Source organism: Culex pipiens, chromosome 2, assembly GCF_016801865.2.
Source record: "Culex pipiens pallens isolate TS chromosome 2, TS_CPP_V2, whole genome shotgun sequence".
Taxonomy (NCBI): Eukaryota; Metazoa; Arthropoda; class Insecta; order Diptera; family Culicidae; genus Culex; species Culex pipiens.
This window is the reverse complement of record NC_068938.1, coordinates 39,326,843-39,343,926: the sequence shown is the minus strand read 5'-3', so window position 1 is coordinate 39,343,926 and position 17,084 is coordinate 39,326,843. Positions and strand designations below refer to the sequence as shown.

At 36.3% G+C, this 17,084-nt stretch overlaps 1 protein-coding gene across 6 annotated transcripts in view; it reads left to right on the top strand.

Annotated features, from left to right (window-relative positions):
- LOC120419863 (uncharacterized) overlaps window positions 1–17,084 on the top strand; it is a 65,676-nt gene that overhangs the window by 33,454 nt on the left and 15,138 nt on the right. The window contains exon 2 of one of the 6 annotated variants that reach the window (XM_039582714.2): window positions 13,228–13,752. The exons of 4 other annotated variants lie outside the window; for them this stretch is intronic. In XM_039582714.2, the coding sequence (XP_039438648.1) occupies window positions 13,677–13,752 (76 nt within the window). In that variant the 5' untranslated portion in view covers window positions 13,228–13,676. Of the gene's footprint in view, window positions 1–13,068; window positions 13,753–17,084 lie in introns of those variants that run through there. One more of the 6 variants, XM_039582704.2, reaches the window with a different exon arrangement.

The window sequence follows — 17,084 nt, the reverse complement described above, 5'->3', positions numbered from 1 at the left end:
TTCAAGATATTTCATGATTTTTGAAATGATGGCAATGAATATCAAACATGTAATTTCTTTTTTGGAAAGACAAATTTTATTTAAAGAGTTCTACGATATCTTTAGATTGGACGGACCAAATTTGGAACTGGAGCATTGTCGTACCGTCCTCCTAAAATGTTGCTTCAGAAATTGGGTAAGGTTTCAATAAATACCCCGATACCGGATTTCAATTGAGCAATTCTCTACGAAATCGGTCTTTTTTCTTCAATTTTAATTTTTGTATTTTTTAATCCGACTGAAACTTTTTTGGTGCCTTCGGTATGCCCAAAGAAGCCATTTTGCATCATTAGTTTGTCCATATAATTTTCCATACAAATTCGGCAGCTGTCCATACAAAAATGATGTATGAAAATTCAAAAATCTGTATCTTTTGAAGGAGTTTTTTGATCGATTTGGTGTCTTCGGCAAAGTTGTAGGTATGGATACGGACTACACTGGAAAAAAATAATACACGGTAAAAAAAAATTGGTGATTTTTTTATTTAACTTTTTATCACTAAAACTTGATTTACAAAAAAACACTATTTTTAATTTTTTTTATTTTTTGATATGTTTTAGAGGACATAAAATGCCAACTTTTCAGAAATTTCCAGGTTGTGCAAAAAATCATTGAACGAGTTATGAATTTTTTAATCAATACTGTTTTTTTCAAAAAATCGAAATTTTGGTCGTAAAATTTTTCAACTTCATTTTTCGATGTAAAATCAAATTTGCAATCAAAAAGTACTTTAGTGAAATTTTGATAAAGTGCACCGTTTTCAAGTTATAGCCATATTTAAGTGACTTTTTTGAAAATAGTCGCAGTTTTTCATTTTTTAAAATTAGTGCACATGTTTGCCCAGTTTTGAAAAAAATATTTTTGAAAAGCTGAGAAAATTCTCTATATTTTGCTTATTCGGACTTTGTTGATACGACCTTTAGTCGCTGAGATATTGCAATGCAAAGGTTTAAAAACAGGAAAATTGATGTTTTCTAAGTTTCACCCAAACAACCCACCATTTTCTATCGTCAATATCTCAGCAACTAATGGTCCGATTTTCAATGTTAATATATGAAACAATTGTGAAATTTTCGGAAAAATTATTTTCAAAATTTTCAAATCAAGACTAACATTTTAAAAGGGCGTAATATTGAATGTTTGGCCTTTTTGAAATGTTAGTCTTGATTTGAAAATTCCGAAAATATTTTTTTCGAAAAGATCGGAAAATTTCACAAATGTTTCATATATTAACATTGAAAATCGGACCATTAGTTGCTAAGATATTGACGATAGAAAATGGAGGGTTGTTTGGATGAGACTTAGAAAACATCAATTTTCCTGTTTTTAAACCTTTGCATTGCAATATCTCAGCAACTAAAGGTCGTATCAACAAAGTCCGAATAAGCAAAATATAGAGAATTTTCTCAGCTTTTCAAAAATATTTTTTTCAAAACTGGGCAAACATGTGCACTAATTTTAAAAAATGAAAAACTGCGACTATTTTCAAAAAAGTCACTTAAATATGGCTATAACTTGAAAACGGTGCACTTTATTAAAAATTCACTAAAGTACTTTTTGATTGCAAATTTAATTTTACATCGAAAAATGAAGTTGAAAAATTTTTACGACCAAAATTTCGATTTTTTGAAAAAATCAGTATTGATTAAAAAATTCATAACTCGGTCAATGATTTTTTGCACAACTTGGAAATTTCTGAAAAGTTGGCATTTTATGTCTTCTAAAACATATCAAAAAATAAAAAAAATTAAAAATAGTGTTTTTTTGTAAATCAAGTTTTAGTGATAAAAAGTTAAATAAAAAAATCACCAAATTTTTTTTACCGTGTATTATTTTTTTCCAGTGTAGTCCGTATCCATACCTACAACTTTGCCGAAGACACCAAATCGATCAAAAAATTCCTTCAAAAGATACAGATTTTTGAATTTTCATACATCATTTTTGTATGGACAGCTGCCAAATTTGTATGGAAAATTATATGGACAAACTAATGATGCAAAATGGCTTCTTTGGGCATACCGAAGGCACCAAAAAAGTTTCAGTCGGATTAAAAAATACAAAAAAAATCGAATGACCGAAATCCTAGAGAACTGCTCAGATAGGACTCGTTACACGATGGCATATTAACGAATAAGTGTTAAGGCCAAGTTCTATTTAAGGGGTTACATACATGTAAATCGGCAAAAATGTCAGAGGTTGGTTTGAGCACAAACTTAAACTTTTTTTTAAATCTGTTTTCAAGACATTAAAATATACATTTTCAACTATTAACAAAATAAATTTGAAGACATTTGGTTGTATCTTCGCCGAGATACAGCTATATGAAGTAAGCATTTTCAAAAAACGGGTGCCACGATATCTCAACACTGCATTGACCAAATCGGCTCAAAATTTTGGTGAAGACTCGTTAAACCGGTCCTGTGTGCATGACAAAGGCCGATTTTCAAAAAGTTTATTTTTAAAAAGGATAAAAATATTTTTATGTTTTTCATATTAAAAATCGAAAGTTTTCGATTTTTGTATTTTTTTAAAATGCAAAATTTCAAAATTGGGCTTCGTCATGCACACGGGATATGCCTTGCGAGTCTTCACCCCAAATTTCAGCCAGTTTGGTCCATCCCATCTCGAGATATCGTGGCACCCGTAAATCAACTCTGTGTTCAGAGAAAAACGCTCGCAAAGTTTGACAATTCGCTTTGCGCATGGCAAAATTTTCAGCTTAAATCGTCTGTAACTTACTTAAATCATAAAATATCTTCATGAAACTTTCAGAAGTGATTGAAAATCATTTTTTAAGGTTATTTAATAAATTTTCTGAAATATGAAATTTTGTGATTTTTTACATGTATGTAACCCCTTAAAGTTTTTGTTGAAGCACAACACTACTACTTGCAGAAAATTCAATTTCTAATCCGAATCTGAAATAATTTTTTAGTAGTTTTTTTTTAAATTACGAAAATTAGGTACGAAATTTGAAATTATGTTTTTAGATTCTTAAATTTCTTACGAGAGACGATAAATGGCCTATCCAGATCATTTTTTTCAAATATTTTTTTTTCTGACATATTGCTTGAGTTTTATTAATTTTTTTGTAGGAACTTTTATGAACAATGGTTTTATGAATTGTTGGTCTTTACGATTTCATTGGATTATATTATTGAAATACACTTTATTTAAAAAATTATGCTTTAATTTAAAAAAAATCCAAAAGTATTACAAAATATCTGAACTTTTTTTTTTGAAAAGGTCCAATAAACCAAATTTTCAGTTTTTGCTTTTTGGGTGTTTTTCAATATCCCTGAAATATTTTTCCAATATGTGGTACCTAATTTAACAAGTAGTAAGCATTAATGCAAAGTTTTCAACTACCGGATCTTAACAAAAAGAAACAGCGAGCGGAAATCAAAACAATCACACGGTTGTCTTCTCTGAAAAGATTGAAAAAATCCCGTTTCGACCCACCAGTAACTTCCCTGGGGAAGTTTTCTACAGCTCCCATGAGTCATACACCGCGCAGAAACAGTAAACCAGTGTTATGAAACACAAACCTCGCTCAAGCAGAACTGCCCTGGAGAAACTCTTCATGAAACCTTTCGTCATTTTTGCGCGTTCACAGATTCGCTGAAAGAGGCTCAATTTCCTGGTACTTCTTTCGACAAAACTCCAAACTTTTCCACGCGAGCTCAGAATTCTAATTTTTCGCGAGACCATTCTGATGCGATCGCTTTACGACTTGGCGCGAGACTTCCTACTGTATACATAATCAACGCGGACTTGTTCTCGCCGTGCCGGCGGCCAGAGCCGGTTCTAATGATCTTTTAGTGAGCGCTGCTATGTAGATGACGACGCGTTAGGTGACAGACGCCGCCAACAGGCCCGCAGATGTTCGACCAGCCGGGAACAACATTTCAGAACTTGAGAGTGTTTTTCCAGCAGCTTTTTATTGCGCCGTCCCCGCGGTGGGAACTTGTTCTTAGGGGCGGTGGTCCAATTTTGGTACGATCAACGTTTGAGCTTTTGAGTAGTCCAAGCGTGAGTTCATCGAAGCTGGTGACTTCAGTGTGGTGGTGCAGATTAGCTCAACGTGGAGTTCTGGGAAGCCCTTCTAGCCCGGGTACTGGATGAAAGGGGAATGTGAAGGCCATGCTGAATCATTCGCGAAGGCGCGTCACCAAACTGGGAGAAAGTGTGATCAAACTGCTTGATTTGATGACGACCTTCACCAGTCGTGATTTGTGTAATTATTACGGCGCAACTTGATCTGGGGTGTACTGGGTGCTGTGGCGTGAGAGAAGTCACGTCCAGCAGAAATGTCGTGTGAATTTCATCATTTCTAGACTGCATTGATCTCAACCTGTTAAATACCTTCAAGAAGATGTATTTATACTTTAGAGTTAATTCACGAGTTTACAATAAACTTCCCTTTCAAAATTTGTTAAAGATTAATCAAATGGTTATAACTTTGCAAGGTGATGTCGTATCGACTTGCGATCTTCGACAACGTTTCTTCCTAGACCTTAAGGAAGCTACACCTAACGAGTGGTGCAGATCTGCTGATTGAGATGACCTTATTGAACATAAGCTTAACCAAATGAAATTCTTAAAACAACTCAGAGTTCAGTTCAATCATTCCCCGTCGTCAAATCCAGCTGTCCGCAGGTACGGTGATGCATTTATCCCAACGGTACCTTCGAAAGTGAACCTGTGCTTAACTAGCCTGGTGGTAGGTACAGTTTCGATTAGTATACCCGCAGTAATTACAGCCGCTGGGTCTACCCAACGGCGGCGGCGCCCGCTACAACTAGCGGTTTTCGTTCCAGTGTCTGATTTCCTTGTGAGCCGGCCGGCAAAATCACGCGTGTGCGTCACATCGTACTCGATCTACAAGCCCGGTGGTGCTGGTGACTTGTGTGTGACAAAGTGCCACTTCAGGGGCGTTACAAATTGATTAATTTCCTGACCGCTACTCCAGCAAGTCGTTGTCGATTGGGATACACATTCTAAGGAGGGCGGCTTAGGGTGACGCAGCTTGGAGATCAATCTCACTTTCTTGACATGAGGAAATCTCCGCGTATGTTATACTTAATGGATTTGCATAACAAGTGTGAACCCTTAAAAACGTTCCCTTTCTCAACCAACTTTCAAGCTAAAAACATCCGTTTGAGTAACGCAACCACCCCGAAAAATAAGCAAAGAAACAAAAAACTTCCTACACGGAGAAAAAAGAGTTCCCAAAATCGTGAACAAGCGTTCATGAAAATGAGAACCTCGAACAAAGTGTTCAAATCCCATGGTACGATTTTGAAAAACGTACCATGAAATTTGAACACTTTGTTCGTGGTTCCCATTTTCATGAACGCTTGTTCTCGATTTTGGGAACTCTTTTTTCTCCGTGTAGTGTCATTAAGGCAATTAGCAAATCTTCAAATCTACCTCACAACATCATAGCTATGTGTGTTATCCAACTTTCACTCTCTTGATATACGCAAAGAAGTCTCTATCGCGTCATCTTTCAAACACCAGCCAATTTCCAGCAAGCCACCACATGGCGTTGCTTGTAATTGACTTCCGCGGAACACTATCATAACGGCGTCTCGCGGTACATATTGGGTAGGTGTAGAAGTAGTAATTTTACTTTCAGCATCGATTCGCGTGGTAACAGATATTGTGGGGCCCGTCATTGCCATTATCATCGATATCGCGGTTTGATCGACAGATGTGGGGGGTGATTTCATACGAAGTGTTAATTGAAATCTTCTTGGAAGTTGGGTGCCAAATGTAGTTGGTGAGATACGTGATATTTATCACTCACTCTCACACTTAGAACCTTAACACTTTCGTGAGTTGAAGTTATATCTTTGCGCTATCGGGATTTGAGCCCAAAACAGTTGATTCGTGTTTTACTTCCTTATCACAGTGCTACGAGCGCAGGATGGTAGTATCAAGACAGGACGCAAGGATAATCTCTCTCTGTTTTCTCTGTTTTTATTAACACTGTTTTTACAATTCGAATAATAAAAAATTCTGGAATATTACATCTTCATTCACTGAAATTTGCCAAAACAAATCATATAGTTGTCATATCTTGGCAACACTGTGCGCCAGGATTGGCGCCACCTGTTCTGCACCACCCTGGTCGTGCGCGCTGACAACTGAGCTGCCGCGCAACCAACAACAACATCCGTAATTCCACCATCAACAACAAGAAGAGCAACAACGTGCAAACTATTCTCTGTACTTAAAACCTAGATTAATAAATGTATTAATAGTTAGTTGCTTGTTAATCTTTGCTGCCATCCGTCCCGCCTTGCCTCCGCTACCCTCGGATACAATAATAGTCCAGAGCAAGATATTTTAAATTTTGCCAAAGACAAACTCATGGGAAATTGGACGAGCTTTCCGGTAAAAATTTTCCGAGACTGAAAAATAAAGTCTGTCGTTTAAAAATTGTCAAAAACCAAAAAAAAAACTATTTTTTCTACATTTTTATTTTTAAACCAGCTGTATCTTCACAAGGATTGGACATAGGTCATTGGTCAATATAAAGACTTTCATGTAAAATTGTCTGGAGAATCGATTTCCACTACCGGTTTTTGAAATTGTTGGCGTTCTGACCACTTAAAAAAAACACTTTTAGAAAATGATTTTTTATTTTTTTGGGGAAACATACCATCTTGCATTTTTCTTTTTGTAGGCTATTTCTTCGAAAATTTCGAGCGAAAAAAAATCGTGACACCACTCAAAAATTTATGATTTATACTAAAAAATCAAAATAACTCATAGAAGTGGTGTGTATTTTTTTCAGAAAGAGTTATCTAAATCCGAGCTCACGCACACTAGCACACCATTTGTTTTGCTGCTCGGTACAAAATTTGACCTCAATCTTTCCTCTTTACGATGCAATGGCTTCGACAGTAATTTTCAAATTACGAATTATAAAAAATATTTGAATAACGTACACAAAACACAAAAATTGTTGAGGATAACATGTCTACTAAGTTTCATTGATATCAAAAAGGGGCAGGTACAAAAGCACCAGAAAAAATCCTGACTTGAGCTGAATTTGCTCTTTTTTGATAAAAAAAACAATAAAATCAGTCAGAATGTGTATATTTGCAGAGTAAAAAAATCATGGTTATGAATAAAATTTTGTATCCTTGTTTTCGAACATTTTTGAAGATGATGCCAATTATACAATTTTATGTGATTTAAAAGAGCAATAAAAACACGACTTTATGTTTGTATCACGTAACATGTAACTGGCTGAGGATTATTAAAGTTAGATTAAAGATGTTCAAATTATCGGATTTTCTGATCGATTTTGGTGTATTGACAAAGATGTAGATATTGTTTTGGATTTCTAAGGAATATAATAGCTACACCCATTAGATCTGTTGAGGTTTGGCGCAAATTGGGAAAAAATCGTTGGGCAGTGTTGCCCTTTTTAAATTAACTGATTTAACTATTAGACGAAAAAAGTGGAGAAAAAGTCGAAAAAAAGTTTGTTTTTAGATTTAATATCAAATTTGGAATGAAATACAACTTTACAAAATTTGCACCTTGTTCGAGGTAACAAATATTTTTTTCTTTTTTTTGTTTGTTGATAACGTGACTATTACCAGCTGTAAAAGTCATGACCAAGCTTAACAATTTCTATTCTTTTGCTTTAAATTTGCTTCAAATATACTGAAGATAGGAGAGGGTGAAAATGAAAAGAAAAAAAAACGATTCTTTAAGCAAAAATCAGTTACTGTGCCAATTTTGAGCCAAATTGGTTAAGGTTTAGGGGTAGCTTTTTATTGTTGAAGTGTATATGGGCAAATTTCGAAAATGTATGGGGAAAACAGCGCTTCAGAACTTTGGCAGCAGGTAGCGCAGGTCTCGCTAAAAAAAATTCAAGTGTGAGATTCTGAAGTGGTGATTTTCAAAATTCAAATTTTCAGGAATATTTTTGGGAATTTTTTGGTCTTCCAGAAAGTTGTTGGGCTTGCTAATCCAAGCAACTTTGTCAAGGACACCAAAATTTTACCTCGCAATCTACGACTTCTACGACCAAATATAGAGAAGGCATCTGAGCAAACCTTCAAAAATGAGTTTTTTGAATCACAGGAGCGTTTTCTTTAAACTAGAGATACCGTAGAACGGGGTGACTTTGATAGACGGGGGTGACTTTGATAGGTTTGAGATTTTTCCGCTGTATTCATACTAACCATGCTAGAGAAGTGTTCAAAGTACATCAAGAAGAACTTTTCAAAAAATTGTGAAATGTTTGAAAAGTTAGTTAACTATAATTGAGAAAATGTTGATGAATAGCATTATTTAATATTCTCAAAGTGTTAGAATTTCTCGAATACCATGGATTCGAATCGGAATGCATTTTCGGATTCTGGGTGAAATATGTTTGTAAATAATAAATATTATGAGTTTTTGAAATATAATTCAAAAAATCTTCAAATTTATAATCATTTTCTGTGGAACAAATTTAATATAAAATATGTAAACTTTTTATCAGTGCTTCGAATTCAGTTTAAAACGCAATATGAATCGATAATTTTATAAACATGTTTATTCACAAGTTTATAGTTTTAACGGATTCTACACAGTAAAAATAATGTAAATTTTGAAGTTGTATTTTCTGAAGGTTGAATATTATCTCTTTTATGATATAATTTTCGTTCAATTCAGACTGAAAAAATGATCATGAATTTTTCTGTGTAGGAAAAATTGTGAGTTTTCAGCAGTTTTACCTTAAATTAAAATGTTTTTTGTTTAAAATCTTATAAACTGAGTTAATTAAATTTAAACATTGATTTTTTTTTCCTTAAAAAATATATGAAAACCAAAGTGATAGTACATTTGACTTAAAAGTAAAATTTGAACGCATTAAATCTGAGTTTAACAGAAAAAACTATAACTATCAAAGTCGCCCCAGAATTCAAAATAAGAATTTTCAACGCAATTTTTAATTTTTAAACAGTATTAAAAACATTTTTTCCACAAATAGTGTAGGGACCTTGTGTGACATACCTCAGTTCATGTTTTAAAAATGATAATCTTGAGGAAAATCTTGACAGTTTTCAAAAATTTCAAAATTGAACTGAAACTCCGGTTTACGGTATCTTAATTTGAAAATATCTGGTTTCAAGGAAAAAGTGTATGGGACCATCCTAACGAATTCCAAAAATATTCCAACTACATGATTTTTCATGTAATTTTGCTCGTTGAATCCGAATCTTTACTCATAATTGACCAAAATTGTCAAAATATTGATTTTGGATCATATTTTGGGTTTATGTGATAATTTTACCTGAAAAACAACACAAAACAAAATTGGACATGCCTCAAAGCTCAAAAGAAACTTTGGATAATCGTGGCTTCGGATAATCGGCTCTAGACTGTTTTTTTCATTGCTTTTGATGTATCAAGAATGATTTTAATGTTCAAGCCTTTAAGTTCAACAGTGGTATTCTATCAATCAGAACTGGGTAATTCTCTACCAACTCACACGAAATCGGGAAAAGTTGCCCCGACCCCTCTTCGATTTGCGTGAAACTTTGTCCTAAGGGGTAACTTTTGTCCCTGATCACGAAACCGAGGTCCGTTTTTTGATATCTCGTGACGGAGGGGCGGTACGACCCCTTCCATTTTTGAACATGCGAAAAATGAGGTGTTTTTCAATAATTTGCAGCCTGAAACGGTGATGAGATAGAAATTTGGTGTCAAAGGGACTTTTATGTAAAATTAGACGCCCGATTTGATGGCGTACTCAGAATTCCGAAAAAACGTATTTTTCATCGAAAAAAACACTAAAAAAGTTTTAAAAATTCTCCCATTTTCCGTTACTCGACTGTAAAAAATTTTGGAACATGTCATTTTATGGGAAATTTAATGTACTTTTCGAATCTACATTGTCCCAGAAGGGTCATTTTTTCATTTAGAACAAAATTTTTCATTTTAAAATTTCGTGTTTTTTCTAACTTTGCAGGGTTATTTTTTAGAGTGTAACAATGTTTTACAAAGTTGTAGAGCAGACAATTACAAAAATTTTGATATATAGACATAAGGGGTTTGCTAATAAACATCACGAGTTATCGCGATTTTACGAAAAAAAGTTTTGAAAAAGTTACTTTTTGCGTTTCTCTTTGTTTCGTCGTCCGTGTCTGTCGCGGGTGACCATGAACGGCCATGATCGATGACGAACAACTTTTTCAAAACTTTTTTTCGTAGAATCGCGATAACTCGTGATGTTTATTAGCAAACCCCTTATGTCTATATATCAAAATTTTTGTAATTGTCTGCTCTACAACTTTGTAGAACATTGTTACACTCTAAAAAATAACCCTGCAAAGTTAGAAAAAACACGAAATTTTAAAATGAAAAATTTTGTTCTAGATGAAAAAATGACCCTTCTGGGACAATGTAGATTCGAAAAGTACATTAAATTTCCCATAAAATGACATGTTCCAAAATTTTTTACAGTCGAGTAACGGAAAATGGGAGAATTTTTAAAACTTTTTTAGTGTTTTTTTCGATGAAAAATACGTTTTTTCGGAATTCTGAGTACGCCATCAAATCGGGCGTCTAATTTTACATAAAAGTCCCTTTGACACCAAATTTCTATCTCATCACCGTTTCAGGCTGCAAATTATTGAAAAACACCTCTTTTTTCACATGTTCAAAAATGGAAGGGGTCGTACCGCCCCTCCGTCACGAGATATCAAAAAACGGACCTCGGATTCGTGATCAGGGACAAAAGTTACCCCTTAGGACAAAGTTTCACGCAAATCGAAGAGGGGTCGGGGCAACTGCTGTGTGAGTTGGCGGAGAATTACCCAACTACTTCTTCTTAAGTTCACGTTACATATCCAACATTGTCTTGTTTTCCTGGAAATCTACGCATCAGGTCTTTTTCCTAGTCGCAATACCTCAAATCCTTTATCTGCGCCGTTCCGTCACCTAACCTAAATTGCGTCACGCCAAGCTAGAGCGCCCCCGCTTCTCTTATACGTATATATCGCTTATCATACCGGAGCAATTCTAGAACCACTTCAAACCGGTCAAGTGGCTCGCCGGTCGACGAAAAGCTCGCAAAAGTCACGTCGCCAGGCTGCTCACGATAAGATGGCTCTTCCTCCGCGTTGTCGGATCTCCGTACGAGCTTATAGCTTCAGGTGATAAAGTTTCAAGAAATTTGGACACAAGCAGCGTGCTTCAGCCGGCGCGAGGGAAACAATTGAACCAGTTCACAAACAAACGTCAGAGTTGGCTGAAAGCTCATCGGGCGCGAGATAAACCCATCTCAGATCGCAGATAAACGATCTGTGTTTGGTTATACTTGTTCACAGCGCGCTACACCTCTGAGAGAGTTATCATCATCATCATGGGATACAGTTTGAGCTGGGAACGAAAGTGTAACACTCTCGCCATGGCGAGGGAAAATGTTCACTTATATGTAGCTGAAATTTATGATATAATCCTGATGCAATTTCGAAGATAGAAGGTTGCAGGTTGGTTTTTCGAAAGATAGAGGGAAAAAAGAATAAATAAGATAAATTATTAATAAGTCGGCTCATGTCAGTCTGTGCAAAGCCACGAGCAAGAGTCTAACGGTTGTAGCGATGAGAGCAGTCAGCTGAGAACTGCAACAGCAAAGGTAAACATTTGCCAATTGGCGGTGAATTTGATGGGTACTTGATAGACAGAAAGGTGTGTGCGCAGATATTTGAAAGTATTATCAGCACGCTGTTTGAAGAAGACTACTAATGGGCAGGAAGTTTCGTAATTATCAGAAAATTGAGTGTTAACTCTGAGAATTTCCTCGAAAGACTTAGAACATCTCATTGTAGCAGTAAAGTAGTCTACCACACTTTTTACTACTTTTTACTTTATACTCTTTGAGGCAATTCGGATATGTTCCGGGGTCCAAATCCGACGACCTCTTGCTTGTTATGGCAGTAGACCAATAGGTCTTAACTCCAGGAAGTCCTCGGATAGCTTAGAACATCCCAATGTATCAGTAAAGCAGTCTACCATGCTCTCTGAACCAATACGAGTATGATCCGGGGTCAAAATCCGACGACCTCTTGCTTATTATGGCGGTAGAACAACAGGTATTAACTCCAGGGAGTTCTCGGATGACCTGGAACATCCCATTTCATTAATGAAGTAGTCTATCGTACTCCCTGAGGCAATACGGACATGATCCGGGGTCAAAATCAGACGACCACTCGCTTGACTGGACATACGGACACAGATATTAACTCCCGGGGTCTTTGGATGACATGGGGCTCTTTGAAGCAAAACGGATTAATCCGTATTCCAGTGACACTCTTGCTGGTTATGGCTTTAAAATCTATCATAGCTTTACGAAACTGAAGCATTAATTGACATCAATTTCAAAAATGTCGAGTTGTGGATCATCGTTGACACCGTCACATTTGCCGGGAATACCACTTGCATAATCTCAGCGCTGGTAAGTCCGTAAATAATAACACATTCTAGCCGTAATCGCTGTCTGCTCCGCTGCCATAGTTAGATTGCCCTTCTAAGTGCATCCGTTGGCAAAATCACCGATTCATAACTAATAACCGGTTCCAAGTATAGAGCGCAAACTCAAATCCCCTTGTTCTGATTTGCGTTCTTAAACTTGCATATGACTCAACCCGGTGGAGGAGTGTTCCTCAAGTTTCGAGCGGTTGTTTACAAACTTTTAGTGCACTGTTGGACCAAGATATTGCATAGTGTTGTTCCCATTGTATATCGTACGTGCATTTGGCACGATATCTTGCGCATTTTAGCACCAACAACTATTGCGCATCACACTCTCTTAAAAAAAGTTACACGCCGCCAACCTGTCGCGCAAAGTAGTGCGCAAACCCATCACCGACATCTCCAGGTTTGAGCTAGTTTCAAGATAAGATTTGATGCTAGGGTATCTTCTCGCTTGGGTGGCTTTTGTACACACACGATAGGCCTATCACGCTCATCTTGTCGTACTAACAGTTTCAGGGCAGGTGGGGGTCAATTCAGCATTTTGAAGGTGTGATCTCGTTGAACGCGATCAATTCTGGAGACAACTGGGTCATTCGTAGATAGTTAAGGTCCGGGATCATGAGTTCAAGCGATGCTGTTGATGTCTTACGTAATCCTGATTTCAAATAAGTTTCTTGTACCGTTTCACCCCGCAAGACCCGCTCCACCGCATATGCATACGCCTTGATCGGTGCCGGCAGTATCTCGTGCACCGCCAGAGTGAGTTTGTACCGCGTCGCGAGTGGCTGGGCCGACAATCTTCCCGTTGATCTTCGCGTTGAACCTACCCGGAGCGGATTTGTGAAAGTGTCTTTCGAGCCCCGGTAGCTCAATTGAGCTCAATTACCTTACCTGCTGCGGTGTAAACCGTTCAATCGGGTTTAGCTCTCACTGTCGAGAGTTGTCGGAAATAGGTTAACGATCGAGACATACACACACACACACTTGAAGCGACGACACCTCTTAGGAAGCAGTCAACGACTTGCGAGAGTGTGTCACCTGGGGGGAGGAGTGCAAACCAGTTGACACCGGTTCGGGCCCGGACAAAGAGAGTCCGGCGGATTTTGACGGACAAGAGCGCGAACATACAGACAGAGTTCATCAACATGTCGATGCTGGGCGATATGGTTCAGAGGAGTAGAACACTGTACGTGACCAACAACCCACCGGTGGTGCCGACAGGTGAGCGTCGAGTTCAAGCGTTGGTGTTCTTGGTTGTGCAACTGTGGGGTTGTTCTGTGTGACCTAGGTTCTGTTTAACACCGGAGTGAGCATGTGTGTGTGTGTTCTTTTGTTTGCTTGTGTGTTCTTTTAATATCTGAATTAGCTTAGTTGTTGGAAGGAATCGCTTTGAGACTGGTTCAAGGACTTATTTATTGTCAAGTTTTGCGGCATGCTGAGCGTGTGTGTGCCTTCTAATGAACCAATATTTGGTGCTAACACGAGAGACACTCGCGCGCGGATGTGTGCGGAATTTCGAAGTGACCAAAGTGACAGATGGAAGCAAGAGCTTTGTATGTTTGCACTTGAATTGCTTGTATAAGGGGTAGTGAAAAGAGCATTTATTTTGGTCGATACTAATTTGGGAGTGAGTCATTTTTGATAGCTCGATTTTTCTGAGGAAAAATTATTGTTCTAAAAATTTAGAGTTAAGAATCTCAACATTTAAGTATATAAAACTCCCAATTAACATTTTTTTCTAGGAGTTCTACAAGAGCTCTTCAAGATAGCTACAGCATAGCAGTTTGGACCGCGGTAGGATAAAATTCTCTTCGAAACTTCTTCAGGAGTTTGGAAGAGTACTTGAAGAGAATTTTATCCTACCGCGGTCCAAACTGCTATGCTGTAGCTATCTTGAAGGGCTCTTGTAGAACTCCTGGAAAAAATGTTACTTGGGCTAATCATTCAATTCCTATTGCCAAAGAAAATTAGAATATTATTAAAATATTATTATTTATCTTTACATAAACAAATCGAAAAACTTGGTTTGACAGTTGGCCAAACTTGCAATCTTGTGTATTACGAGTTTGTTTGTTTGTTTGTCATAGTCTAATACGTCCTTAACAAATTATAAAAGTTTTCTAGATTTCAGGTTAACCCTCAATTGCCCAAATTTTTTGTGTGTTTCATTTTGCATTAATCTTGTTTAGTTTGTGTTTTTTTTTGGTAGTATTTGGTAAATTGTAAAAAAAAATGCGTAGAGAAATTGTCTGGGACACTACAAAAATTACTGCATGCTTCTTTCTACTCAAAATATAGGAAATTTTAATAAAAAACACAGCCAAAGTTGACCCCTAAAAAGGCATTTTTAAAAACATTGGTAAAAAATTTCCATCCCAAAATCTTCTTAAATTTAATGAGTTCGTCTTTCCAATGCTTTTTAAAGATTGAAAATTGGTTAAAAAATAGATAGATTCAAAGGCGAGGTTTGGCTGTAGAAAGTTAAGTCAATAAAATAACCGTATCATATTATAGGTAAACATCCAAACCCATTTTTGTGATTTGATTAAAATTAAAAATTTTAATCGAGTCTGAACGGTATTTGCTAATCTCATACTTTTACATATAATTTGTTTGTTATTGTCTTCTCTAAACTTTTGTTTGAAAACATTTGTTAAACTAAGATTTTAATCCATAGTTTGATGAAGCTTTTAAGTTTTTGAAGACACTCTTAATTTTTTCTAAGGCGAATAGCTCAGCAACTAATGGTCCAATTTTCAATAAAAAAAATGAAACATTCGTGAAATGTTGTGTTCTTCACTCAAAATTCCGAGTCGAGAGAATCGTTCCCTCAAAATTTATTGAGGGCTTAGCGCCAAAATCGAGAGAATAGTGCTACCAACGCACACCACCTATAACAAATGAGTTCATTCGTTAATTGAAACAATAAATCTCCAACAAGTGCCATACATTGACATCTGACCACTCCTTGTTCACCAAGCTGTGGTGGCCGAGGCAGTTAAGTCATTGAGTTAGTGTGTCAAAGGTCTCTGGTTCGATTCCCGTAGTCGACACTTTTGGTTTTTTGTTTTGACGGATGAACTTTTTTGCAAATGAACCTCGATAGAATAATTCTCTCGCCAATCTCGAGCTGTGTTCTCTGTGTCCGTGAATGGTACCACTATACTCTCGACTCGAGGCCATTATTCTCTCGGACAAGCGATGCCCAGTTTTGGGTGTTCTTAAAAAAATATCTTGATTTTTTTTTAATCAAGACAAACATTTCAAAAGAGAGCTCTTATGAAATTTATGTTAGTTTAGAGTGCAAAATTTTCAATTTTTTTTTCTCGAAACGATCAGTACACCCAAAATTCCGAGTCGAGAGAATCGTTCCCTCAAAATTTATTGAGGGCTTAGCGCCAAAATCGAGAGAATAGTGCTACCAACGCACACCACCTATAACAAATGAGTTCATTCGTTAATTGAAACAATAAATCTCCAACAAGTGCCATACATTGACATCTGACCACTCCTTGTTCACCAAGCTGTGGTGGCCGAGGCAGTTAAGTCATTGAGTTAGTGTGTCAAAGGTCTCTGGTTCGATTCCCGTAGTCGACACTTTTGGTTTTTTGTTTTGACGGATGAACTTTTTTTGCAAATGAACCTCGATAGAATAATTCTCTCGTCAATCTCGAGCTGTATTCTCTGTGTCCGTGAACGGTACCACTATTCTCTCGACTCGAGGCCATTATTCTCTCGGACAAGCGATGCCCAGTTTTGGGTGTAAACGATCACAAACGTTTAATTTCTTAACATTAAAATATTAATTCTGAGAACCAAAAAAAAAAATAGGTGTGACAGCAGGAAATGGGGGACGACATGGGTAAAACTTTGAAAACATCAATTTTCCTGCTTAGTTTTTTTTCTCCGTCAATCAAAATTACATCGAAATTTGGCCGTAGTTCTATGGCTCAAAAGTTTTGGGGTTATGTCTCCTAAAACAAATCAAAACATTTCAAAAATCAAATACATACGAATTTTGCCAAAAATGTTTTGCGTAATAAAAAAAATTACAAAAAAATAATTCGTGTAACTTTTTTTATAGCCTCATAAATACCTACTATTTTACCGAAGACACCAAATCTAGCAAAAAATTCCTTCAAAATAACATACATTTTAGTATGGACAGCTGTCAAACAGTTTGGAGACTTTTTTGTGTGAAGCAATGACACAAAATGGCATATTGGGTCATGGAGAAGGACATCACAAAGTTTGAGGCGATTTTGTGATTTTATTTAGCAAACTTTTATGTAACTTTCAAAATTTACAATAAAATTTTTGAAATCTTCTAAGACTTTTATTAGGAACTATATCAACGGAGGATATTATATTTTGATCAGCTAACATTCCATTTTTTTGTATTATTTTTCCTATCTTCAAAAAAAAAAGTTTATAAACTTCCCAAATCCCGAAATCAAATGAAATTAAAAAGGAAGTGATTTAGGTTTTCAATTAACACTGCTCATTGTTTAGTTTCAATCGAATCGCTTCCCAAAAGAATCAAGTTAATTTAT